At 48.2% G+C, this 25,635-nt stretch overlaps 1 protein-coding gene across 2 annotated transcripts in view; it reads left to right on the top strand.

The window, feature by feature from the left end:
- Positions 1-25,635, top strand: part of DOCK1 (dedicator of cytokinesis 1) — a 484,307-nt gene that overhangs the window by 30,220 nt on the left and 428,452 nt on the right. For both annotated transcript variants that reach the window (XM_074373399.1, XM_074373400.1), the window contains exon 2: positions 19,257-19,340. In XM_074373399.1, the coding sequence (XP_074229500.1) occupies positions 19,257-19,340 (84 nt within the window). The remainder of the gene's footprint in view (positions 1-19,256; positions 19,341-25,635) is intronic.

Below are 25,635 nucleotides of genomic sequence, written 5' to 3'. Positions count from 1 at the left end.
TTTGGGACTGAGGTTGCTGAAACCAGAGAACGGATCAGCTCTGCCGGTGCTCCTCTGTGTCAGCTATCAACTGCTTTGTAACAAATAAACCAAAGCTCCATGGCTTAAGACATTGTTTGTTATCTCCGTTTCTGGGTCAGGAATGTGGCTTTACAGGGTCTTCCAGCTCAGACTCTCATGAGGCTGCTGCTCAGGCCCAGGTCACCTCTGGATGCAGCCGGGGTGGGACCTGCTTCTGAGCGCACATTGTGGTTGTTGGCTGATTCCTCCATGGCTGTTAGCTAGAGGCCCTCGTCACCTGAGCCTCTTCACAGGGCAGCTCAAACAAAAATGAGTAAGCAGTGGGAGATACGGACAGACACACAGACAGAAGCCAGAGTCCTTTTCTAACCTGATCACGGAAGTTACCGCCTGTTGCCGGCTGGGTTTTATTGGCTAGAAGTGAGTCACTGGGTCCCGCTGACCCTGATGGGGAGAAGACCACACGGGTGTGACCAGGAGGAGGCCGGATTGTGATGGCCAGCTTGGAAGTTTGTCCGTCCCAGTCTCTGAGTTTTGTGTCTCTGCCTTTGGGGGGTCCTGGTGACCTCAGGCCCCTCAGGCTGTTGGGGTGCCCTGCATTGGCCTCCTGTCGGGGTCCCTGATAGTTAAGTGCAGAGGAACACGGGCCTGGATTTCACAGACACTGAGATGGAAAGGGAGCTGCCCCTTTGGAAACAGATAAGATTACATCACGGAATGAAATCTTATCAAAACATAGATCCTGAGTGGGGTTACGTTTGGGGAGAGGGGAGGTACTTCTCTGGGTGAGGCACAGGTGAGGGCTGTCTTGCTCCTGGCTGAGTTGAGTGTGTTTGTCCCCACATGTAGTGGCCTGTCCTGTCCTGTGGGAAGGAGCCTGCAGGGAGTGAGCAGTGGGAGGGATAGCAGTGCTGTCTGGACTGAGATGCCACAGGCTCCTCGTCACCTGAGGATGAGGGAGGAAGATGTTCCCCAGGCCTGTCAGCTGCACGGTTGTAGGAGTCCTTGCGCGTATCTCAAAACTGTGGTTTGGGTGCTTTGGGGCACCCACTGAACTCCCTCCCATTACACTACAAATGAACAAAACTTTATTTGCAAAAGCAGGCACCAGGCCAGACTGGCCTGTGGGCCGTGGCTGCTGACTCCTGATCAGTGGAATGAGGAAATGAAATGCCCTAAATGCTTCTTGCCTATGGTCATTGATACCCATTTATCGTTTCACGCTGTGTTTTATCATCCATGTTGACATTTGCACACGGGGTTGGTGGAGATGGTATGGACACTTTTGAGAGGCTCTGGGAGTGGTGGTTAAGGCTTTGCTTTTTTGACACTGCTGCTTCTAAGCTGCGGGACCTCAGTCAAGTTACTTAACCTCTCTGGGCTGGTTTTAGAAACTGAGCTCTGTTCTCCTCCCCTCCCTCTCTCTCCCCTCTCTCTCCCCTCTCCTCTCACTTCCTCTTGGTCCAGAGCGGAACTTTCTCTCACCTTGAGATGCTGTAGAAGTTAGGTTTTCCTTGACGAGTTTCATTGTACTTTCCTCTTTGTCAGGAGTATTCCCCTTTCTAAGTTGGTACTACAGAGGCGGAGCCTGAGGATGGGATTCTGGCCAAGCGACGGACGGGGGGAGGCTCTCAGGAGAAGCTGGGAGGGAAACAGAAAAGTAGACAGGACGGGGAAAGACACTCCCAGTGTGACCAGTACTGGGATCTGATCCCCTCGAGGCAAGGGGGCTGGCCTTCTGTGCTCTGTGTCAGCCTGCCGCTGGCTGGGGGTCACCCTAGGTGGAGCCTAGGCATTTCCTGGCAAGGAGGCTCCCAGGGCAGAAGGCAGCTCCCGGCAGGGGTGCCTGCACCATGAACACTGGCAGCCCACACCCGCAGCATCCGAGGCCGCGGTACCCGGAGATGCATGTCTCTGTAACCTCCCCCCGCAACACTGTGCCTCCACCCGCAGTATATCCTGCCAGGCTCGCCTGGCCGTGGGACGGCCTTTGACTCTTGCCCATCCCGCAGGGGGACCGCCTGTGCTTCGCAGGAAGGTGAGGCCACGGTCTAGGTCCCTACACACATAGATTATGAAAATTATTTTCATTGACAGATTTTGAAAACCTCCATTAAAAATTTTTTTTTATTGAAGTGTAGTTGATGTACAATGTTAGTCTCAGGTGTACAGCAAAGTGATTGAGTTATGCGTATACACACATGTATGTATATTCTTTTCAGATTGTCTTCCGTTATATGTTATTACAGGAAACTGAATACAGTTCCCTGAGCTCTACAGTGGGTCCTTGTTTATCTATTTCATGCGTAGTAATGTGTGTCAGTTAATCTCCAACCCCTAATTTATCCCTTCTCGCCCTTTCCCCTTTGGTAACCGTAGTTTGTTTTCTGTGTCCTTGAGAAAAACGTACTTTTTTGTGTGGCTTACTTGGGCAGAGTTAGATTTGGAGGAGTGATAAAGGAGGAGTGAAGATCATGGCAGAACAGTCGACAAGACACGCATTTACAAGCCTGCAGGCCCGCCCCACGCTGCTGCTTAAAGGTGCTGCTGTCTGTCGAAAAGTAGGAACAGCCAAAGAAGAATTGCAAATGCTGGCTCTCGGGTCCTGATGACACTGAGAGGGGGGAAGACACGGAAGCATCCGGCATTCACTCAGCCTTCGGGTGGAGAGTAGTTTGCCACAGATACGCTCCCTCCCTTGGAGTAATTAAAACTCTTCACAACTCTTCCAAAAGATGGGGGCTACGAGCCTGTTTGTCCTGGGTGGCGCTGCTCTGTATTAAAGGTGGAAGGGTCTCTAACCTTTCCTAGCTGAAAAACTAAAAATAAATTATATAATGTGTATTTAGTATAGAGTTAGCATATCTAGTATTAAAAACGAAAAAATGTGTATACACTGTGTATATATGTGAAGCCTTTCCTGCCTGCGCACTGGGGGCTGGAGGAGCGCCCTCCGGTGGCAGGAGGGAGCGGACAGATGCCCGGGCAGGTCTGAGGGCCAGCGCTCCGGCCTGGAGGCCCTGTTTCCCGGAGCCTCAGCCTCTTAAGAAACCTGTGGTTCCCGCGTCCAGCTGTTCAGCTGCGATTAACCCGACTCCCCACCCCTGCCGGTGTATCTGAGCTCCTCTGGTGCTTTGGGCTTGACTTCCCATCCTCTCCCTCACAGGGGACCCTTGTCCCCCTCCCCTCTCCCCAAGTGGGGGCCATTGTGGCTTGTGCCACCTCACCTGGTCCTCAGAGCGGCCCAGGCAGGCCCGGCTGCTGTGCTCACCAGCAAGCTGGGCTTTCGGTCCCCCCGCCCTCCCCCAGGCCTCCTACCCCACATCAGGCTCCCTTTATAGCTGCCCTCCCACCTTTGCCCCCTCGCCCGGGGTGCCCTCCCGCATCCTGCCCACCCTTGCCTGGAGGAAGAGCTTTCCTTGCTCAGGGACCTCATGCTTTGCTCCCTGCCTGGCACCCTGAGGCCTGCTCTCCCCTTGTCTGCTGTGCAGTCCCAGTGGAGTCTTGGGGCTGTTCGTTGCATGGTCACTGTGCGCTGGGCCCTGGAGATGTGGGGTTCACAGCTCCCCTCTATTCCTATGTAGTGCCCTGTCTCTGGGCAGGGATGTGGGAGCTTCAGGCCGGCCCCTGAACCAGGCAGTGCCTTTGTGAACTACAGAAAGGCGTCCCCTTGGGGCTGAACTGCCGCTTGGCAAGCACAAGGTGGGCTGGATTTCAGCTCCTACTTGCCCCTTCCTCCCTGAGACTTCGTGCAGTCAACAACCTACCAACTGCACATGGTGGTCCTGACTGGGTAGGTGGGTGACAAGTGTTCCTAAGATGGGATCTGTCCTTGCAAACCCCTTCTCTCCCCAGGCCATTGGGAGGTAGCTCCCCGGTTTTATTTCAGAGGAGCAGGGCAGAGCTGGGACACGGATGGATCTCCCTGTGTGATGAGAGCATGGGATAGTGAATGTCCTTTTCGTGTAATAACTATAAATTCCTGTGAGACAGGAAAATGTAGGAGTTTGACTGATGCCGGAAGGATCTGGAGAGGAAAAGTATTACTAGAGAATATTTCACATAAAGAGGACTTGGTGACAAGGTTTACTTGTGACAGTCCTTGTGTGAGATTAGATGATATTTTGTGTGACTTTTGTTTTGACATCTCTCCGCCTGGTTTTATGAGAGCTATTCAGGGAGGGCCAGAAGGAGGGTGGCCAGGCAGCAATAGCCCTGTCCAGCCTCCGGCGGAGGTGGAGCTCCCGGGTGTTTGTAGCCCCACAGACGCCGGAGTCTGTTGCCCGGCTCCCATGGCCGATCTTCCCCTCCTTCTCCTTCTAGATCTGTGACTTTGTGCAGGCAACTTGATACTCTGTGCCTCAGTTTCTTAACCTGTGAAATGGGACTGATCGTAGCAATAACTCCCTTGTCAAGTTTTGCAGTAAGTATATTAGGTAATCCTTGAGAAGCATTCAGGCCTGTGGCTGTTCCTGGGTCATGGTTTAATTCTTTTTTCCTTTTCTTTAAAAAAATTTTTTTTTAATGAAGGTCGGGGATTGAACCCAGGACCTTGTGCGTGCTAAGCATGCGCCCTACCACTGAGCTCTACCCACCCCCTGCAGGTCACAGTTTAATTGCTCTCATTATGGTTTTGAGTGGTGGTGTCATTTGGAGACCTGGCTTCCATTCAGAGCTCTGTTGCAATGTATGTATCTGTATCAGTCACTGCTCCATTTCTGGCCCGAGGGAGGTGGTTTGAGACCGTGAGCTCTCCTGGGTGGAGGCATCTTGTTTTGTTAGCCTTGTGAGTCTCCACCTGCCCCACGGTGCTCACCTAGGATCCTGGGTGGTAAACATTCCTCATTCGCTGGGTGGGTTGGAAATCTTGGAGGTTCTGGTGACTGCTTGCTTGCAGGGTGAGCTTAGCCAGATGTGACATGGAAAGGAAGTTCTTCCTCTAGACTGGGGCTCCATTCATAGGATTAATGCAGTTCTTTCATGATGTCTCGAGCTTTCTGGAGTAAGGGATATGGGGCTTTGACACTGTCCCCAGTTGTCCTGGCCCCTTGGCAGCACAGCGGGGCTGGCTACAGAGGAAGTGCTCTGAAACCTTTGTGAAGCAGCCGCAGAGTTGCTCTTTGTGAGGCGAGCAGCCGGGGAGGGCGGTCTCCCAGCCAGGGGTCACAGGATGCCCACGGCTCGTTACATCCGGCATCCCTGTTCTTTGCTCAGAGCTTTAGAGGCAGAAATGGGGATGCCGTTAGCACCCACATCACAGGACTACTGTGGGGTGAAGTGAGGAAGTGTGTGGAGTCTTAAAGTGGAGAGTCTGGTCTTAGTAAGTGCGGAATGAAGCTTAGCTATGATCACCATGATGGTGGTGTTGGTGGAGGTGTTGATGGAGTTGGTGATGGTGGTGGTGATGGTGGTGGAGGTGGTGGTGGTGGTGATGGTGGTGGTGATGGTAGGGGAGGTGATGATGGAGTTGGTAGGGGTGGAGGTGGTGGTGGTGGTGGTGATGGTGGTGGAGGTGGTGGAGGTGATGCTGATGGTGGTGGTGGAGGTGATGGTGGTGGTGGTGATGATGGTAGTGGTGATGGTGGTGGAGGAGGTGATGTGGTGGTGATGGTGGTGGAGGTGATGGTGGTGATGGTGGTGGTGGTGGTGGTGATGGTGGTGTTGGTGTTGCTGGTGATGCTGATGATGGTGGTGGTGTTGGTGCTGGTGGCAATGCTGAGCCCCCCGTCTTTCTCACTGAATGCCTTTGGGGCAAAGGCCTCACAGGGACAGTGTGAGTAGGATACACCTCATTTGTGGTTGGGGTTTTCCCTAGGAAACTGCACTGATAGGGGAGCCATTGTGGGGTTGGTGGGTGCCGTGGCTTCTCAATGGTCAGCCTTGGTGTTAGCTACAGCATGCTGCGGCAAGTGAGATGAAACAACAGGGAATTGCAGGGAAGTGAAGTGTTTTCTGTTGTCAGATCTGATGGAGCTTCAAAAAGAAACAAACAGAAATAGTGGGGAGATGTTCCATTTTGGTTCATTGCATTAAAAAACTACTGAGTGTTTCCTGTCTGTATGGTGCTGTGGTGGATACCGAGTTGCATGCATATTCTGGGATGGGTTCTCTCCTGCCTTCCCTTGATCCTCTTCTGCTTTTGTTCTGTTCAGCAGCGACTCTATAAGCAAGTAAATAGGTTTTTATAGGCTCTTGCTAAGTATTTCTCATCTCTTGCTAAGTATTTCTACCACGGTGCAAAAGCAATTTTATTACGTGATGCTGTATTTTTACAGTCAATTGAAATGACTATTAAAATATAACATTGCTCGTCAGGCTGGCGGTAGCTTTGCTGGAGAAGCACTGCCCTTGCAAAGTAGGGCAGCTGCGTCCTGCAAAGAGAGCCCTCCTTGGGAGCCAGAGCCGGACTCACAGGCTTGAGACCTCTGCAGCCACGCAGGACCCTGCACTTTTTTTTTTTTCCAAATTATGGTAAAAGATGCATAACATAAAATTGATTATTTTAGCCATTTTTGAGTGTGCAGTTCAGTCATATTAAGTATATCCACACTGTTGTGCAACCATCACCACCATCCATCTCCAGAACTTTTCCATCTTTCCAGATTGAAACTCTAGACCCATCAAACAGCAACTGCCCATTTCTCCTGTCCACCCAGCCCGTGGAAGCCACCATTCTGCCGTCTCTGAGTTTGACTACTCCAGGGACAGCGTATAAATGGGATGGTACAATATTTTTCCTTCTGTGACTGGCTGATTTCCCTCAGCATAATGTCTTCCAGAATCATCCATGTTTGTCTTGTGTGTCTGAATTCCCTCCCTTTTTAAAGCTGAAACATATTCCATTGCATGTGTATGCCACATTTTGCTTCTTTATTCATCTATCGACGGACACTTAGATTGCTTCCACCTCTTGTGAATAATGCAGTTATTAAAATGCAATATCTGTTCAAATCCCTGCTTCCAGTTCTTTTCGATATAAACCCACAAGTGGAATTGCTGGGTCTTATGTCAATTGTATATTTAAGTTTTTGAGGAACAACCAAAGTTTTCCGTTGTAGCCGCACAATTCCCCCCCCCCTTTTTTTTTTAAGATAATAACCTTACTGATTGTCTTTTAAATAATTTTTGAACGAGGGACTTAACTCTTTTATTTGCATAGGGCCCTGAAAATTATGTAGCTTGCTCTGCTGGCAAGGCATGCTGCCTTAGCCTTGTTGGGAGTTCTGTGAACTCACAGCCACGTTCAAGAGCATGAGAAGTCTGGCCAGGTGTGGGCTTAGCAATCTGATGGGGGAGGATAGAGGCGCATGCTTTCCGGGCTCAAAGGCAGCCCCTGGAGGCCAGGTCTGGGCGGGCAGGCAGGCAGGCAGGGAAGACCCTCCCAGTGGGCACTCGTTTGTTTAATGCCTCCTCTGGGATCTGCATTCAGGCCTGGGTGCCCGTGTTGCAGGAGGTCTGTGAGCTCATCCCGTGGTCCGCTTTGTGAAGGGCAGCCCACCCGCAAACACCGCTCAATTAACACGGTGCCTTCCCCTGTCTGCGTCTGTGCGTGGGAGGGAAATTTACCTAGCGATTAACTAAGGAAAGGTTTGTCTTGTGTCCCTGAGGGACTTAAACCGCATACTGGATGGCTTTGGCAGGTGCTGGAGGAAGGCCTTGGGATCAGCTTTGTCCACACGCCTGAGGAAACAGATCCGAGAGGCAGGTGGCCCAGGGCTGGCCAAGCCCCTCCTTCAAGGCAGTGCTGGGACAGGTGCTCCTCCCCTTTCCTGGCTCCCCTTGCAAGTGTGGAAATGTCCCTTCTCCCCACGCGGTGCATCTGGGCCAGGCTGTGGCTGCCCAGTGTTGCTTCTCCCATCAGGGAACAGGAGGGCTGTGTCTGGGTGGCTCGGCCGAGGGATTGCTCATGAGCACTTGGCATCCCCACATCTGAGCACGCGCCTCCCTTCCGGAGCGCAGGCAGGCTCTGAGGGCAGCTTCCAGCTTTCCCGTGTGCAGGCCCCTCAGGCTTTGGGCATCTCCCCTTGGTTTGCTCCTGCAGAGATGATGCTCCCTGTCCTGGTAGCTCAGTGAGTGAGAGGAGAGAGGAGCGCAGGAGAGGAGGGCGTGGCAAAGACGCTTCTGGGGCCGATGCCGAGGCTGTGGGTGGTTTTGCTCTCCACACGCATCCCTGTCAGAGGAAAGCAGATCCGCACTTTGGTGCTGTTTTTTTTTCCTGGGGACACATGCCTCCCTGGTGAGACTGTCAGAACTGAGGTGTTAGAAGTTGTCTCTGTTAACTAAGACCCTGGTCTAACTTCAGTTTCCGATGTGAAGTGAACGCACACAGAGCCGCAGTGTTGGGGGTAGGGTGGGTGTCACTCAGCGGTAGGTGTGTGCTTGGCCTGCACGAGGTCCTGGGTTCGGTCCCCAGTATTTCCCTTAAAAAGTTAATTAAAAAAAAAAGCAGTGTCTTCCAGTGGATTTAGGATTCAGGGAATAGTTTTACCGCCTTGAATCCCTATGTTGATTTGTTAAATGAGTCACTCAGTCATCGTTGGTGTCGCTGAGTGCCAGGCACTGTGAAGCAAGGGTGCAAGGATGGAGAGGAGGCAGGGTGGGTGAGGAAGGGGTCGGGGAGCGGCGAGGTGAGGGGCGAGCTGCTGTCTGGTGTTTCAGAAGAACTGTGCGTGGAATAGAGGCCAGAGGCGGGGGCCCTTCTTCCGGCTCCAGGTGACAGGCACTTTTGGGGCACCTGTTATGGGTGTGCCCTGCAGCAAGCGGCAGACTGACTTTCTTTCTGGTGGTGCTCGGTCAGGGGGGCAGAGGGCACCATTGGGCTCATATGAGGGCCGCTCAACGCCCTCTTTGTGTGAGAAATGACCTGGAAGGTTTTCCTACAGGTGACAGATGACCTGGAGGACCAAGCCAGGTGAAGGGGAGAAGGAAGGGCATTCCAGACAGAAGTGAGCTTTGGCACAAAGTCCTGGGGCTGGGATGGCGTATGGGGTGACTCCGGTTCAGTCGCCTGGAAACTCTGCTTACGTGTACACAAGGGCACAGGCCTCCCCCAGGGTGATGGCTAGCTTAATCTGTGATTTGTTTTGGGGGAGGGTGGGGGGGACCATGAAGGAAAACAAATGAGCACTCTAGAATGTTCTGGGTGTCTTTCCCTTTATTCGTCACCACTAACATTAGACTGAATTGTTTGAAAAAAGGAGAGGAAAGGTGAGGCTCCATTCTATGGAACAAACTGAATAAAGCTTTTCACCTAAGCTCAGGAAGAGGAATGAGGGCATGTGTCAAAGGGACCTGATCATTGAGGGTCACAAAGAAATAGGTCTAAGCCCAATTTTTTCGTCCTCTCCTTTTTCCCGGTGTGTCCCTCGGGGTGGGGACCCGGTCCATTTCTGTCTCGTCTTCTGTCTCCCAGGCCTGTGTGTTTTCACTGTGCCCTTTAAGAACCTGTTTGACCAGTGGGAGGTGTGCAAATCCTGGCCGGGGCTGCAGCAGAAAAAGTAAGATGTGTCCTGGCTGATGGTGTTCCCACTGGGAGTCTGACTGGGACCGGCCTCTGGTTGTCACCGGGCTCAGGTCCCGCACGGCTGGCTGGTCAGCAGTGCCGTCCGCTGGGAGCCTCAGCCCGCCGGCCCTCGGTGGGGTTTGCCTGCCCTGTGGGGTGAGGTCATTGTAAAATCTCCGTGGCCCGGAGGCAAGTGCTGGGCTATTTAACTTGCATGTATTTCCCTAAATTGCAATAACCTTTCTGCCTGAAGAAGGATGATTAAAGAGATTAAATCTTTCCCCCTATCTCTTCTCTACATCTCTTTGCTGCTGAGCAAAATTAAATGCAAAAAATAGATAATTTTCAGGTCAGCTGAGTCTTCTCTGGTTTGTGGGTGGATCTGCCAAGACTATCAATAAGGGAGTCCTTGGTTTTCCTCTCCTGGCTTGGACTTTATCAAAGACAAAAAGAGACAAAAGTGTGGAAAAGTGGACTCATTTTTCCGGTCACGGAAAAGCAATAAAGCCTGACCCATCCACAGCCCAGTGTATTTCCTCAGAAACCTGCCTGTCTGGGGCACTGGGACCTTTCGGACTTAGATAGAAGTAAGACAGCTGCTGGCTAGTCGTGGATAAGACATACAATGATATTTTATTCTAAAGAAAGATATTAAAATATCTTTGAATTGTGTCTATCAGTTCAATGAGAATTTAATAGGGGACTTTTTAATGTATTTCTTTTCACACCCTTATCTTTGCCATCTCTCCCACCTGTTTTCCATCCAAAAGGCAAAAAGAAATAATGAACAGCCAGGAACAGCTCCTTTATTTTACTGTGCCCCTGCACCATTTCTTCAATGATTTAGATGAGTTCCTTGATTTTAATATCCAAACATTGTGTGAAATCTTCCCATGGGGGGATTTCACTGGCAGAGAAACAATCTCTCTGTCCCTAAGAAAAAAAGATACGAACCCCAAAGAAGTAACTTTGTGACTTTGAAAGTGGTATTCTTTTTAGAAACGTGGATATTCTGTGAGACCCGCACAGGCACGTGCAGCTGGAGGTGTTTTGTGACCTTGAGCCCATCGCTTTCAGGTTCCCTTGGTGTCCCCTTTTGGTCTGAACCTGATGTTGAAACAGGGAAGGGAAGCTGCTTCTCTCACTGGGAGTTTGTACGTGGGGCCACTGAATGTTTTGGAGCTCACAGAAATGGGACATGCTGAATCCACCAAGAACTTTCCTCGTTGACGTTAGCAACCTTTCTTTTTATTCACTGCATCTTTATTATTATTATTATTATTATGGTAAAAGAGACATAACATAAATTTATCATCTTATCCTGTACAGTTCTGTGGCATTAAGCACATTCACATTGTTGGGCAACCGTCACACCGTCCATCTCCAGGATTTTTCTACCTTCCCCTACCGAAACTCTGCACCCATTACACATAACTCCCCGTTCCCCCTCCCTCTAGCGCTTGGCAACCACCATTCTACCTTCTGTCTCTATGAATTTAATGCTTGTGGGGACATCGTATAACTGACTATAGACTCTGGCCTTTTGTGTCTGGCTTACTTCGCTTAGCATGTGTTCAAGGCAGCATGTGCCAGCACTTCCCTCCTTTTTAAGGCTGAATAATATTCCACGGTAGATATTACCACATTTTGCTTACCCATTCGTCTGTTGATGGACACTTGGGTTGCTTCCACATTTTAGCTATCGTGCATAACGCTGCCTTGAACATGAACGTACAAACATCTGTTCAAGTCCCTGCTTTTAGTTCTTTCGGCTTCATGCCCAGAAGTGTAATTGCTGGATCATATGGTAATTCTAAGTGTACTTTTTTGAGGAACCATTAAACTGTTTCCCCAGTGGCTGGACCACTTAATTCCTACCAGCAGCATTGTAAGGTTTCCAATGTTTCCATGTCTTTGCCAACACTTTTCATTTTCCATTAAAAAAATAATAGCCAGCCTAGTGGATGTGAAATGATATCTCAGTATAGTTTTTAACTAGTGGTGCTGAGCATCTTTTCATGTGCTTACTGGCATTTGTGTATCTTTTTGGGAGAAATGTTTATTTCCTTACCCATTTTTTAATTGTGTTGTATGTTTTTAATTAAAAAAAAAAGTCCTTTGCCCATTTTTAAAATTGCATTGTCTGTTTTTTATTGTTGAATCCTAGGAATTCCTTATGTATTTTGGCTGTCAGTTCCTTATCCGATACAGGATTTGCAAATATTTTTTCCCATTCTGTGGGTTGCCTTTTCACTCTCTTGATAATTTCCTTTGGATGCACAAAAGGTTTTAATTTTGATGGAGTCCAGTGTTTGTCGGTTTTGTTGTTGTTGCCAGCACTTTGGTGTCATATCCCAGAAATTACTGCCAAATCCAATGCCATGAAGCTTGTCTCCTGTATTTTCTTCTAAGAGCTTTGTAGTTTTAGCTTTTATGTTTATGTCTTCACTCCAGTTCTGAGTAAATTTTGTGAAAGATTCTTCATGCTTTTTGTATGCAGATACTCAGTTTTCCCAACACCATTTGTTGAAAAGACTGTTCTTTCTCCATTGAATATTCTTGGAACACCTGTCAGAATAATTTGCCCACATGTATGAGAGTCTTTCTGGGCTCTATTCCATTCCATTAGTCTGCATGTCTTTATAGACCACACTATTTTGATTACATAGCTTTGTAGTAAGAGTGGAAACCAAGAAGTGTGAGGCATCCAACTTTGCTCTTTTTCAAGATTGTTTTGGCTGTTTGGGGTTCCATGGGACGATGGATTTTTCACTTCTGTGAAAATGTCATTGGACTTTTAATAGGAATTGCGTTAGATCTGTAAATCTCTTTGGGTAGCATTGACATCTTAACAATATTAAGTCTTCCAGTCCCTGAACATGAGCTGTCTTTCCATGTATTTGTGTCTTTTAATTTCTTTCAGCACCGTTTTGTAGCTTTCAGTGTGCAAGTCTCTTGCCTTCTTGGTTATGTTTGTTCTTAAGTATTTTATCCTTTTTATTTGTTGTATCTTAACAAATACTAGAGACAATACTTGCAGCGGTGTCCTTAGGACTCTTCCTTCTTCCTCTCCTTTTCCTTTCTTCCATCCACCTTAGAGGTCGTGCTGGGTGTCAGGTACTTTTAGGTGCTGGTCACCAGTGAGACTGATGGTGAGAGGAGTGCTCTGGTCCATTACAGCTTAGGGCTCCGGGAGGCTCTAGCCCTGCTGGAGTCACCTGCCCCGTATCAGACAGATGGAAGGACTGGGCTGTGGCTCACAGAAGCTGGTGATTGAGTGGGTGCCATCCCTTTTTGACAATAAAATTTGGGAAACTCAGTCCCCAGCTCCAATACAGGGTGGGGATGGGGAGCTGGTCTCTGCCCAGAGTCAAGTTCAAAGGATGTGTATAACGTTCTGATTCTTTCTACATTGTTTTCTCTGAGTGGGTCTGGTATGTGGAAAGGTTGCTCCTTGGAGACCAGCCTGTGGGGTGCATCATGCTCAGCTCATCTCTGTAATACCAATGCCAGCCCCGTGTTGGACCAGAGCAGGAGCCAGACAGAGGCTGGGGGTCACCGGATGTATGTGGTGGGCATGGAGCGTGAAACTCAAGGACAGCAGACGGGCAGCCTTTGGAATGAAGCGCTGCAGGGGGCACAGACAGGGCCCGTGCCCCCATCCCTAAGGACACGGTCTGCATTTTCCCCAGCCCCAAGAAGACGCGTGCTGTTGAACATTTTTTCCCACTGAAGGCAAGACAAAGGGAATGAGATCACAAACAGAGCAATTAATTTTCACAAATTGACTTTCTAAAAGAATTAATTAACTTTTAAATTGCTCCTTGCAATCCCGAAGTCATGTTTCAAGGGGACAGCATGTGGAATAGAGAGAGAAGCTGGGAGTCGAGCAGATTTGAGAAGTGGTGTGTGGTCAAGCCCACACCTTTGGTGCTTTACGGAGGCTGGGAACCCGAGCGCTGATGGCGGATTATCTCATTAGATGGAAGACACCCAAAGCTGGGCCGGGAAAGCTAATACTGTGTCTCTCTGTCTTATTGATTAAGTCTCGGGCTCCTGGATCTTTCTGTAGAGGTCAAGATCATTTTGAAGAGGAACAAATGATACAGTGTTTGCTTTCACTCTCTTGCAAGCCTCGCGGGAAGGGCTGTTTTGTGGTCTGGTTAAATTCAGTGAATTTTTATTGAGTGCCTGCAAGGCATGGTGTTAGCTCCTGTGGGCAATCCAGTGATGAATACGTGTTTACTTCCCCCAAGGAGTCTGGGCTGGAGGGAGAGACAGACGTAAAGACAAGCAGCCCTCCCGAGGCTGTGTAATGTTACAGGAAAGTTGGGAAGCAAGTTGTTAATTCAGGGGTGACTATACCTTTTTCTTGGTTGGTGAGAAAGTCAGAATTCAGAAAGGATTTGGAAAAGGATGTGAAATTAAAGGCAGACCTTGTAGAAAGTGGGGTCTTCAGAGGTGCAGGGAGGAGGGGCAGGAGCAGCTTGTGGCAGACCTGGGATGAGGGGAGGTGGAGCTGGAGCGGGGCTAGTAGGGGGAAATGAGATTGGAGAAGTCAGAACCCACAGGACTTTGAATGTTGTGCTGCAAAATTAACCATTATTCAGAAAGCCAAGAGAAACTGTGTAGTGTTTTGGAGTAAGGCTTAAGGACGGTAACTCTGGTGAGGAAAAGAGTTTCTACAGGAGACCAGCTGAGATGTTATTTTTCGTCTCAATGAGAGATGGTGAAGGCTTGGGTCAGGAAGAGTGGGGTGGTGGAGACAGCCTGGAAGGGACACCACAGGGTCCTGGGGACCAATCACTGTGCCACCTTGAGCAAGTCCTAACTCCTCTAGAGGGCTCTGTGTTGTCATCTCTTAAATGGGCTGACAGACTGCAGTGGTTCCCTCCCCCTCCACCCAGTGTCGGAGAAATCGAATAGGTGTTTTTGTTCTCCCCTGAATAGGAGTTACATTTCATTGAATACTTTTTCTGCACCAGTTGGGATGATCATATGATTTTTTTTTTTTTTTATCATTTCCTCTGTTAATGTGGTGAATTACATTCATTGGTTTTTGGATGTTAAACCAACCTTGCATTTTAGGAATTAGCACAGCTTGGGCTTTGGGAACGGACAGGCACGTTTGCCTGTCGGGGATCCAAATGGGATGTTGTGATCTGCAGGGAGCTGTCAGGAGGGCATTCTGAGGCCCAGGGAGGGTGAGGGTTGAGGAAGAGACCCGCAGGGCTTTGGCATTCTGGCCCTTCGTCTAGGCTGGCCTCTGGCACTGCACAGTCCCTCACTGGCAGCTCACTTATAGGCCAATGCTGAATTGCTGCAAACACGGCTGAGGGAAATGGGAAAAATTGTATCTTCACCTCCTAGGACTGTCGTGAGGGTTAAATTAGTTTGAACATGTAAAGCTCTTAGCCTGCCGCCACCCCACGGAATATACCCGGGACATGTCATCCAGTACCATCAGCATCAACATCAGCCGGTATCATCAGTGTCGGCAGCGTCGTGACCATCGTCGTTGCCCTCACCGTCATCATCGTCATCACCATCATCTGCATCTGTAGCACTACCACCATCAGTGTTATTAATAATCTTGGTGCAGATGGAAGCCCTCCTCTCTGATTCAGGAGCGGTGGTCTTGCCTTACATCCCCGGGCAGCCGTTTTTAGGGTGATCTAGAGATTGAGCAGAGGAGATGACGCTGGCTTTTCCACATCTCTGATGCATCTAAGTTGTATAGAGCACAAACCAAAGTGTTACTTTTTTATTTTTTGGGGAAAAAAGTCCACGTGCTTCCTCACTCTGGGCTCTTGCCGACTCTTACAGGGGAAAACAAAACAAAATAAAACAAAAACCAAAAACCCCCAAACAACAACAAAACCCCCACCATCCTGGGAAAGAAGCTTTGTGCTGGGTCATCTCCACCTCCTTTCCCGTTTCACTTTTCACGTGAGTAACACGTCAGGCTTCTGCACCGTACTCTACAGTCCAGGATTGAGAAATTCATGTGAACGTGCGTTTACACCCAGCGACGCCGTCTCAAACTGGCTATTAAAAAAGGTCAATGGCCTTGAGGAGAAGGAATCGATTAAGCATACAGCCCAGCAGCCAGAGGGAGGTGAGCGGCGCTCTCTGAGAAGATGTGAATGGACGCGCGAGGACCACGCTCTCCTGTGGAGGTGTTCCCGCATCCTCACACATCGGGCAGATAAAGAAGGCGGACTGCAGAAAGGCTGCCTTCTCTGTGCTTCTCAAGTAGAGACACTTTTAAACCCAGATGCCATCTCCCATCATCATCCTGCAGAAAGGAAAGATGCTTCGGGTCTTTCTTGTCTCTGCTCTCACCGCCCCCAAAAGGAACAGCTCTGAAAGGTCATATAATCAGAGTAAGGCATCGTCTATTGCGGTGAATACTTTTGGCTTTACTTAAGAAAGAAATCCCTGCATTGTTCTCATTTTTCGATTATCCAAGAACTGGGGGAACCTCAGCCTCAGGCGTGTCAGACGCAAATGTCTGCAATGGCTCAGCCGTGAATAAATTAACCACAAAATACCACTTTTCAATTGTTTTCCCTGCATACCTCCCGAATGCTTCCCGGGGCTGCTGTCACAGATTACAGATTTAGGGGTTTAAAAGGACGCAAATGTGTAACCTCACACAGTTCTGGATATCAGAGTCCTAAATTCAAGCTTTCGGCAGGGCTGCGCTCCTGGAGGCTCTGGGGCAGAATCCTTTACCTGCCTTTTCCAGTTCCTGGAGGCTCCCACATTCCTTGCTTTGTGGCCCCTTCCTTGCTTCACTTCGAGCTCTTCTTCCGGTGTCACATCTCTTTCTGACTCTGACCCTCCCGTCTTGCTCTTAAGGAACCTGTGATCATAACGCGCCCACCTGCGTAACTCAGGAGTGGCGCCCCCATCTCGAGGTCTTCACCCCAGTCACACGCAGAGCCCCTTCTGCATCCTCACAGGTCCCGGGATTGGGAAGTGGACATCTCCGTGGGCCTGTATTCTGTCTACCACGCTTCCCCGTCCCTCCCACTTCCTTGCCCAATAATCTTCTATACTTGAGTCTTTTAATTTGCTTTTAAATATGGACTTGTTTAGGCAGTAATACTAAGAGGCATAAACACTGGCTGGGGGCGGTGGAGCGCCGGTGTTGTGGTCATTTGGGGCCACGTGCATAAACCCTTGGAGGCACTTTTCCCTTCATCTATAACATCATGAGTCTTTAAGGCTCATTTCATAGTTAAATTTGCAGTGTCTCTGTTGTATGAGATTTTCACAACTGCTTTTCTCTGCCTTCTTCAGAGATGGAGGGGGCACTACTTAAAGGTCTGTGCGTGTGTGCCTTTCAAATTCACAGGGACCTGAGTGTATTTACAGTGGACGTGTTCATTTTAGCTTATTTGTATTGTATTTGACGTGTGTGTTTTTTCCGCATCTGTAATAGAGGAGGCATGCTGGCCGAGATGCTGTTAAGAATGGTGATAAATGCATTTATGTTTCCTGGAGGCTTAGGGAAGTGGTTGTGCTGGGCAAGGCCAGGCTGGCATGTATTCTTGGCTTCCTTTATCTAATGCAGTTATGTCTTCTTAAATATGCACCATAAAATGCTAAATAAACTTAATAACTACTAATAACTTAATGTCAGTTGAGGACATTTAAATTTTATGAATTTTGGTGAATATATAGGAAAATACCTGGGAAAAAAGAATTTTCTACGTATATACGGATATTGGTGTTTTAGAATTTTTGTGAACATGTGGTAATCTGCTCTCTTTGGCTTTTTAAAGAGGAGTCTGGTAGCGAGAGAAGTCTTTGTTTCGGTAAAAACAAAGTAACCCCAACCACAATAAGAGCTTTTACAGTTTACTGAGTGTTCCCTGCTGGCACCCCACTGCGGCAGCATGATTTTCTTTAAGCATTATTTGGCAGCATTATTTTCTTGTAAGACACAAAGTGCACACACCATCTTATGAGGCAGATCTCAGTATCCTTACTTTGCAGCCAGGGAAGCTGGCAGTGCAGGGTGTAGGTCATTCCTTGGGGGTCACCCGGGTCTTCAGGGGTGGAGGTCCGTCTGCTTCCGGAGGCCACGAACGGAGCTTGGTTATGGAGCTGATGACAGGGCGTGGGCTCGGTGCTTGGCCTGCTGGCAGAGGGGGTTGAAAGAGCAGACACTTACCTGGACTTGGCTCTCGGGGACAGGTGGCACCTGGGGGAGGGCCCCCTGGGGGAGGGGTGTGCTGGGACACACAGGTGTGGGATGGGCGGCTTCTTTCTTTCATGGAGGGAGAAGCGGGGACAAGGGACCGAGAGCGTGTGGTTGGGAAGCAAGGCGAGCTTGGTCGGGTGGTGGAGGATCCACCGTGCTTGTTGGAGAAGTTTGCACGTGAAGTGATCAAAGAATTCCAGAGACGGATACGGGAAAGGTGCCTGTAAAGGGCAGACTCGCCTGGCAGTTCCGGGAGGATGGATGAGAGTTTGATCAGAGGGTTTTTTTTTAAATTGAAGTATAGTCAGTTACAGTGTGTCAGTTTCTGATGTACAGCATAATGTTTCAGTCATACATATACCGATCAGAGGTTAAAGATGAGTTTTATCTCAAGTCGGACATCTTTTTAGGCAGAATCCCTCTGTGTATGTGTGTGTGTGTGTGTGCGTGTGTAGTTTGTTTTTAAATTGAAAGTGGGCTAATTGACTATTTTGAGGTCATAAGCACCTTTTAACATCCTTTTCTCGCTGGGATAGTTACCTTCACCTCCTAACGCTTGAGCAAAAGTATGGTCTGAATTTAATGGAATGACTTTTACATGCTAAACTGGGAGGGACAGAACTGCTTTATGTCAGGATAGACATTTGGGATTTCAGACATTTGTTGAGTGGTGCCAGTTTTAAGGATTTCTCCTTAATATGAGACGTAGTTTTGCCTACTTGATTGTAGTTTTGATGCTTCATATCAACACTGGCTCTACGATGTGGCTATATCATTTTTAAAATCAACTTTGTTTTCAAAGACTATTCAGTCCATGTGTAACTGATTCATAGAAACTAAAAAGTCATCTAATAAAAAAATCTGTTAATGGAAATATAAGACAGTATATGAAGTGATCATCGAAGCGTTGTTGACAGTGCCTTCAGTTTTCTTCCTCTTGTAAACATTACTCAGCCACAGACAGGAATGAAGTTCTGATACGTGGGTCAACATGCATGGACCCTGAAACACCTCGTGCTACGGGGAAGAGGCAGACACATAATGTGTGATTCCCTTCATGAGGTAGCTGGGGTCGTCACATTCACAGAGACAGGAAGTAGGTTACAGGTTACCAGCAGCTGGGGGAGCAGGAGCAGGGAGTTACTACTTGATGGTTATGGGGTTTCTGTTTGGAGTGATGGCAAGGTTTTGGATATTAGCAGTGGTGAAGGCAGGGTAACATGGTGAGTGTAAGTAATACTGCTGAATTGTACACCTAAAATGGTTAAAAAAGGGAAATTTCACATCATACATATTCTACCACCATAAGTCACTTACGATTGTCTAGTGTTATGAGTATTTATGAAGTTCTTCTACTTAAACTGAGGACCCTTGAAGGAAAGGCCACTTTTGTGGGTCTCAGAGAGGATAAGCCAGGCAAAGACTGAATATTTCAATATTAAAAGCAGGCAGAAACAATCCAGCATAAGTTACTTCCACTTCTGCTAACATCGTCTTTGCTCTTTTCCCTCCAAACAGCTTTTTATAACTATGATGCCAGGGGAGCAGATGAACTTTCTTTACAAATAGGAGACACCGTGCATATCTTGGAAACATACGAAGGTGCGTATTTATTTTGATGTTTTTCCTTTTATAGTTCTGTACAGTTGGCACACGTTTTCAGTGCCTAGCAGGGAAAGCATCACCCTATTAGGAAAGGGTATATGATGGGTTTTCTTACATGATAGACACCATGTAGTGAGGTTATCTGTTATTTAAATCTTTTTTTTTTAATTAAGATGAACTTAAAACTAAATTCCTAAATTTTTAACCTCTGAAGTTTTCTGTTGAAATAGTTGTTTTCATTATTACAAAATAAAACCCCATTGTTCTCCTTTTTTTGCAAATGTATGTACATCTTGACTGTTAATAACTGACCACTGGAAAAAACATTTTTTTCCCCCAAAGTTTCCTCCAGACTTTATTAAGAGCAGCTGGTTTTAGAGCATCCGTCACCTCACTTATCGCTACCAAAGCATCAGCAATGTTTACTGTTGCCATGTTTCTTTCAAAGTGAGGTAAGGGTTTTTTTCAATAGTCAGCAGAATGGTCAAACTTATGTGTGGTGTAACACCTGCTGAATGCTTCAGCCATACCCTGAGCCAAGTGTTGAAGAGAGCTGGAGCTTTCCAGAAGGGGAAACCCAAAACCAGCATTAGGATGAGCAAAGAATAGTGAGTCTGGGTGCCTGGGAAGTCTGTCCAGATTAGTAACACTCTGAGTTCTTTTTTTCTGTTAAAGAACTGCAGGTTTGATAGATAAAACAATTAGGAAACCAGTCCAGAAAGAAGTCATCTGTTAACGATACTGTTAATCATGGCCAGAAAACAAGATGGTGTTTTTTAATCTTTCTCTGTAAGACGGGTGGGATCGGGGTCTTTATAAAGCAGCAATGGCTTTATCATTTTGTCACCTATGGCACTAGCACAAAAAATAAGGGACCTCCTGTCCGTAGCTTCCTCTAAGCTTTCTGGATTTTTGTCTTCTTCCCTGAAAGTCTTCGGAGGCAAGCACTTCCAGGCGTATCTCCTGGGCGTTGAAGCCCTGCTGAGGTCCAAAGCCTCTAGCCCTGACCCCAGGTTCTGGAGTTGCTTGGAGTACTCGGGTGCCCACTGGGCACGTAGCCATTCTTCCTCCTCCATCAACCTCAAATTTCGCAGGCTGCAGTGATTTCGACACTCCTCAAACCTTCCCTTGCTCGCGTGACTCTTACCTGGGTCGCCCTTCCCGGTGGTTTCCTCCAGCTGCTTGTAAACGCGTTTGGCCTGCAGCGTCGCCGGCCGCCCCTCTCTGGGCTGACCCTCCACCCAAAGGTTAACTCAGTCTCCACCTCGATGCTCATGTCAGGGATGCGGAGCACCTAGGAGCAGACGGGGGCACAGCCTCCACGCTGGCCCCGTGGCCTCGTTTTTCCCTAACGGTGTGCAGGGCTGCCTCCCTGATGTCAGGAAGGCTCCCCCCGTCGGCGTCACTCGTGCTTTCTCCCAGCTTCTTGAGAATTTTCATCTTGTCTCCCAGAGGCATGACCCTTGGCCTCCTCTTGACAGCCGTCTGGCTCTGACCAGGCTGGGCTCCGCCGGGCAGCCCGGCCCGCCTGCCGGCCGTCTGACCTGCAGTTGGTCCTCGCTCTCACCGCTCCATTTGCCGGGAGTTTCATGGCCTTCATTCTTGGTGGGACAGAGGCGAACCCAACGAGAGTCAGACTCGAAAAAAAATTTAAGTACATTTGAGATATTTTAGTGTTTCAGCTCATTGTTTTGAGGCGGTTGATGTGAAGGGTGAGGTTTTTTATGCTCTCGGACTTGTTAACAACTTCGTCAGAGGAACCAAAATTCTCATTTCTTACTTCCTTTTTTTTTTTTTTTTAAATCTCTGACCCCGTTTTCTTTGGGGTGAACAGAGAGTGTCACAGCCACGCGGCTTTTGGTCCAGGGAAACAGTTGTTACATTATCCAATAAATATACTGTCGATGACTGTGGTTTTCCGATGTCCTTGGTTTTTCAGACAATTGCTTTTCATATTTAGTGTTTTGCAAATGATTTAAATGGGGCACCTTTCGTTTTAATGCTGCACAGAAGAGAAGCCACAATGAGCTGGATTCGGAGACTCCTCACATCTGGAAGTTTTGTGAGATTGGTTTTAGCGTTAGTGGCTTTTATTTTCTGTTTGAAAGGGTGACTCCCAAAATAACATAGGAATAAAAAGAACTGATTAAAATCGATAATTCCAACAGCACAACTGCTTTAGGATTGGGTTTAGCCAAACCCTTCCAAGTAGGAGGTGGGAGTGGGAGGAGGAAATTGCAGGCATCCCACAGTCATCACAAAATGAGCTTCAGACTCCGTCTTTGGAATCCACTTTTGCACTTGGTGTTCAGCTCCCGGACACCAGGCAGGCTGCGGCTTGCCCCAGTGTTCCTGCGCCCAAACCCATCAACGTACCCAGGTCCATGTCCCTTACTTCTCCATCTGACACATGCTGGCTTAGAATTCCATTCCATTTGCACCTTTTACCCTAAAACATGTCCTATTGGGGGAGGGATCAGCTTTAATGACGTTTGCCTGGAAGCAGATGTAATGCTGCAAACACCATCCTGGTCCTTAGGTGAACGAGGAGCTGTGATGGACGTGTTTGGCTTGTGTTCAGTTTTTACAGCTGACGGTTAGATTGCCTTATCTGCTCTCAGTATATGTGACCAGTGGCTGAGAGGATACAGAGAAATTAAATAAAGGTTAAGGATCAAACCTCTCATCTCAGACACTTTTCTGATCCGAAGGGAAAAATGCTCTTACATCTTTTTTATTTCTGCCCTCGGTCCATTGCAGCTGAAATCCTGGGTAATGGACAGGGAGCAGTGACGTCATTCCTGAATAGATAACCGTTTCCTGTGCAGCCCGGGCAGTGGGGGCTGCGACTTCTTGTTCTTTGCTGCGTCAGAAGAATACACTCATTAAACAAGCCTTAGGCGAGTCAATGATCTTTGTTGTACATTTAACTTAAAAAAAAATCTGATAGCGGGCATTTGACTTTTGGCCAGCATCACGAGAAAGGATTCCTCAGTGAGTGTTTGGTTTCTTGACTCCTCAGTCTTCCAAGTTCTGGTTAAAATATTCCAGTTTTTTTTTTTTTCCTTTTTAATTGAAGTGTAGTCAGTTCACAGTGTTGTTTCGGTTTCAGGTATACAGCATGGTATTTCAGTCTCACACACACACACACATTCATTTTCATATTCTTTTTCATTTTAGGTCACTACCAATCTTTTTAAAGACCCTGTAACATAAACCGAGTTTCCCTTTTCTGATGGCTGTCTTACTGGTTTTAGTCAGATTCCGATCAGGGAAATGCATTTGGGGAAGGAGTTTTGATTTGAGGAAACTTGGTGGCTTTATTATCATCAGAGAACAATGGAATAATTGTTTTCTGCTCTTTCCCTCTCGTTCTGTTCAAACTTCATGGATTGTATTTGGGTATTTTCTTCCTTTCTCTTTGCCCCTCCCCCTTTTCATCTAAGAAAATTTCTTCCTGTTTGTCAAATTTAATTTTCTTTTCCTGTGTGATCCTGTTCAGGGTATTCCTGGGATTGCTCCAGAGGATGTAATTTCTAGATGATCACTCTTTAGATTAAGGTTCAAAGAACACATTTACTTTCGAGTTATGATTAATTTTTCTGTCTCAGGCTCATGGAGGCTGGAAGCACAGAACACAAGGAAAGAACTCGCCAGGTCACTGTGGTGGGGGACAGGCCCTTGAGGGGTCATTCAGGGTCTGCGTCTGCCTTTGAGCAGCGCCCAGGGCCGACCAAGCAGCAGAGGTGGGCCCGGGTCACCGATGCTGGTTCAGTGACTCTCCAGGGAGGTGCTGATCCTGCCACCTGCTCACTTCCATGAAGATGTCTGGGGACCGCGTGCTGTGCCTGAGGGGGCTCGCGGGCCTTGCACCAAGATTAGGAAGTTACTCTTTTGATTAAACCACAGCACTGAAACTTAATTTATTCAGATCTTTACAAGTGACAATGATCTCTTTTCCTCCCCAGTGCACCTTAGTGCCTTTCCCTGCTACCAGCATCTGTCAGCGGAAGGTCTTTGTGAGGACTGTGTCTGAGTTTCCCGTGGCTGCTATAACCAAGGAGCACACCGTGGGGAGTTTAAACAGCAGAAGTGTGTTCTCTCACACTTCTGGAGGCTGGAAGTCCAAGGTCAGGGTGTCGGCAGGGTTGGTTGCTTCTGAGGGCTGAGAGACGCTGTCCCACGTGGGTCTGCTAGCGTCTGGGGATTTGCCGACATCTTTGGCTTCCCTTCCCTCGTTGGCGCAGCAGCCGAGTTTCTTCCTTCATGGACACGTGGTTCTCCCCGTGCCGGTCTGTGTCTGTTTCTCCTTTTTATAAGGACACCAGTCATATTGGATCAGGGTCCACTGTAATGACCTCCTCTTAATCTGATTACCTGCAAAGACCTGATTTCTAGATAAGGTCACATCCCCACGTAGAGGGAGTTAGGACTTGATCTCATTGCAGGGACAAAGTTCAAGTCACAACAAACTGGAAAAAGCAGTCGTGTTACTAGGCAGTGGTTTCACAGGAGACCACCCTGCCCTCCGGCCCAACCTCCGCCCGGCAGGCGTCCCCTGCGCCTTGTCCCAGGTGACCGGCCACCTGGCCCCAGCCCTCTGGAAGCTCCACAGCTGGGACTATCATCTTCCTCAGAATGATTGTGTTGCTTCTTGAACCTGCATCTTCCGGACTGGGTCTGCCCCGTGGTGCCTGCAAAATACGGTCCACGGGGCGGCTCCAGAACACCCTGTGGGCAGGTAGATGCTGTCCTCCAGGACATGGTTTGGTCACATCTGGCTTTCGGCTCTCTGGTTGGTCAGTGCTCAGCAGGACTTGATACACCTGACGCAGGTGATGTCCTGTGCATCTTCAGGCGGGCGCTTGTGAGCTGGGCAGGACCCAGGACCTTCGTGACGTGGTTTCCCCCGTCCCACCTGAGCCCAGTGCCAGATCTAGCTCTTAGCACATCCCTTGCAAGGTTCCTGACAGTTTCCATCTTCTCTGAATGCTCAGAAAGCATCTGTTAATAATCCCACGACGACTTTAGCCCCATCACTTCCTGGTTCCTCCCCACTCTGGTTATTAAATTACTGCTTTGTAAGAGGTGTGCGGTCATTGGTGCAGTGTTGGCCCATTTTCAGTTTCTTCGCACCCTCATCCCTGGTTTCCGAGGTTTGACTTTTTTTTCTTTTTTATATTCTTTTTCATTAAAGAGTATTACAAGATATTGAACATAGTTCCCTGTGCTATAGAGCAAAAACTTTTTTTTGATCTGTTTTTATATATAGTGGCTAATATTTGTAAATCTCAAACTCCCAAATTTATCCCTTCCCAGCCCCTTTCGCCAGTAACCATGAGATTGTTTACCATGTCTGCAAGTCTGTTTCTGTTTTGTAGATAGTTCATAGTGTCTTTTTTTCCCTTTTAAGATTCCATGTGAGTAATATCATATGGTACTTCTCTTTCTGGCTTACTTCACTTAGAATGATGATCTCTACGCCCATCCATGTTGCTGCAAATGGCATTATTTTATTCTTTTTTATGGCTGAGTAGTAGTCCATTGTATAAATATACCACAACTTCTTTATCCAGTCATCTGTCGATGGACATTTAGGTTGCTTCCATAACTTTTTTTCTGAATAAAGGTAGATGCATTTAGAGACACACATACTACCTAGACTGTAGGCTGTTTCAGAAGACGAGAGAAAGGCCATGAGGTGTGGGTTCCATGACTTTCTGATACTGTATAAAACCCCAGTATTTGGTGGTTCCCTTGAAGATTACCCAGCACACATTTTCCACATCTCCAGCATTCTCCAGCGTGTCCTTTTGTTCCTGAGGGGGCAGAATTAGAATTTGTTTGAGCTTTTGATTTCCTTTCCTGGGGCGAGATGGCCTAAAGCAGGACACATCTGCCGACGTCCTGCTATAGAGGGGATGTTGGGAGGCTGGTCACCGACCGTGGACCCCTGGGTGGGGATGTTTCTGTCCTCAGCCTCAGGGGAGGTGCCAAGGGTGTGGTTAGGTCCGGTCCGTTGTTAAATGTCCTCTTCCAGTGGCGTTTAGCTCATGACAGCAGTGCTAGTAGCATGTCTGTCTTCTGCTCTGTTTCCTTCCCCTCCCCATAATGACGGGGTGGGAACTGGAGTCTAGGCCAGACCCCGAGGGGTAGGTGGGCCGTGTTCCTGGGCCTGGTGCTTCCTGTTGGGCGTCAAGTCTTTGCCACAGAAGCACTTTGTGTGATCGTGGCTGTTCCAGGGCGAAGCCCCTCTGTCCCGAGGAGGGAGGAAGTCAGCTCTCAATAGGAT

This window comes from Camelus bactrianus, chromosome 11, assembly GCF_048773025.1.
Source record: "Camelus bactrianus isolate YW-2024 breed Bactrian camel chromosome 11, ASM4877302v1, whole genome shotgun sequence".
In the NCBI taxonomy this organism is placed as follows: domain Eukaryota; kingdom Metazoa; phylum Chordata; class Mammalia; order Artiodactyla; family Camelidae; genus Camelus; species Camelus bactrianus.
This window is presented reverse-complemented; position numbering and strand designations above follow the sequence as displayed.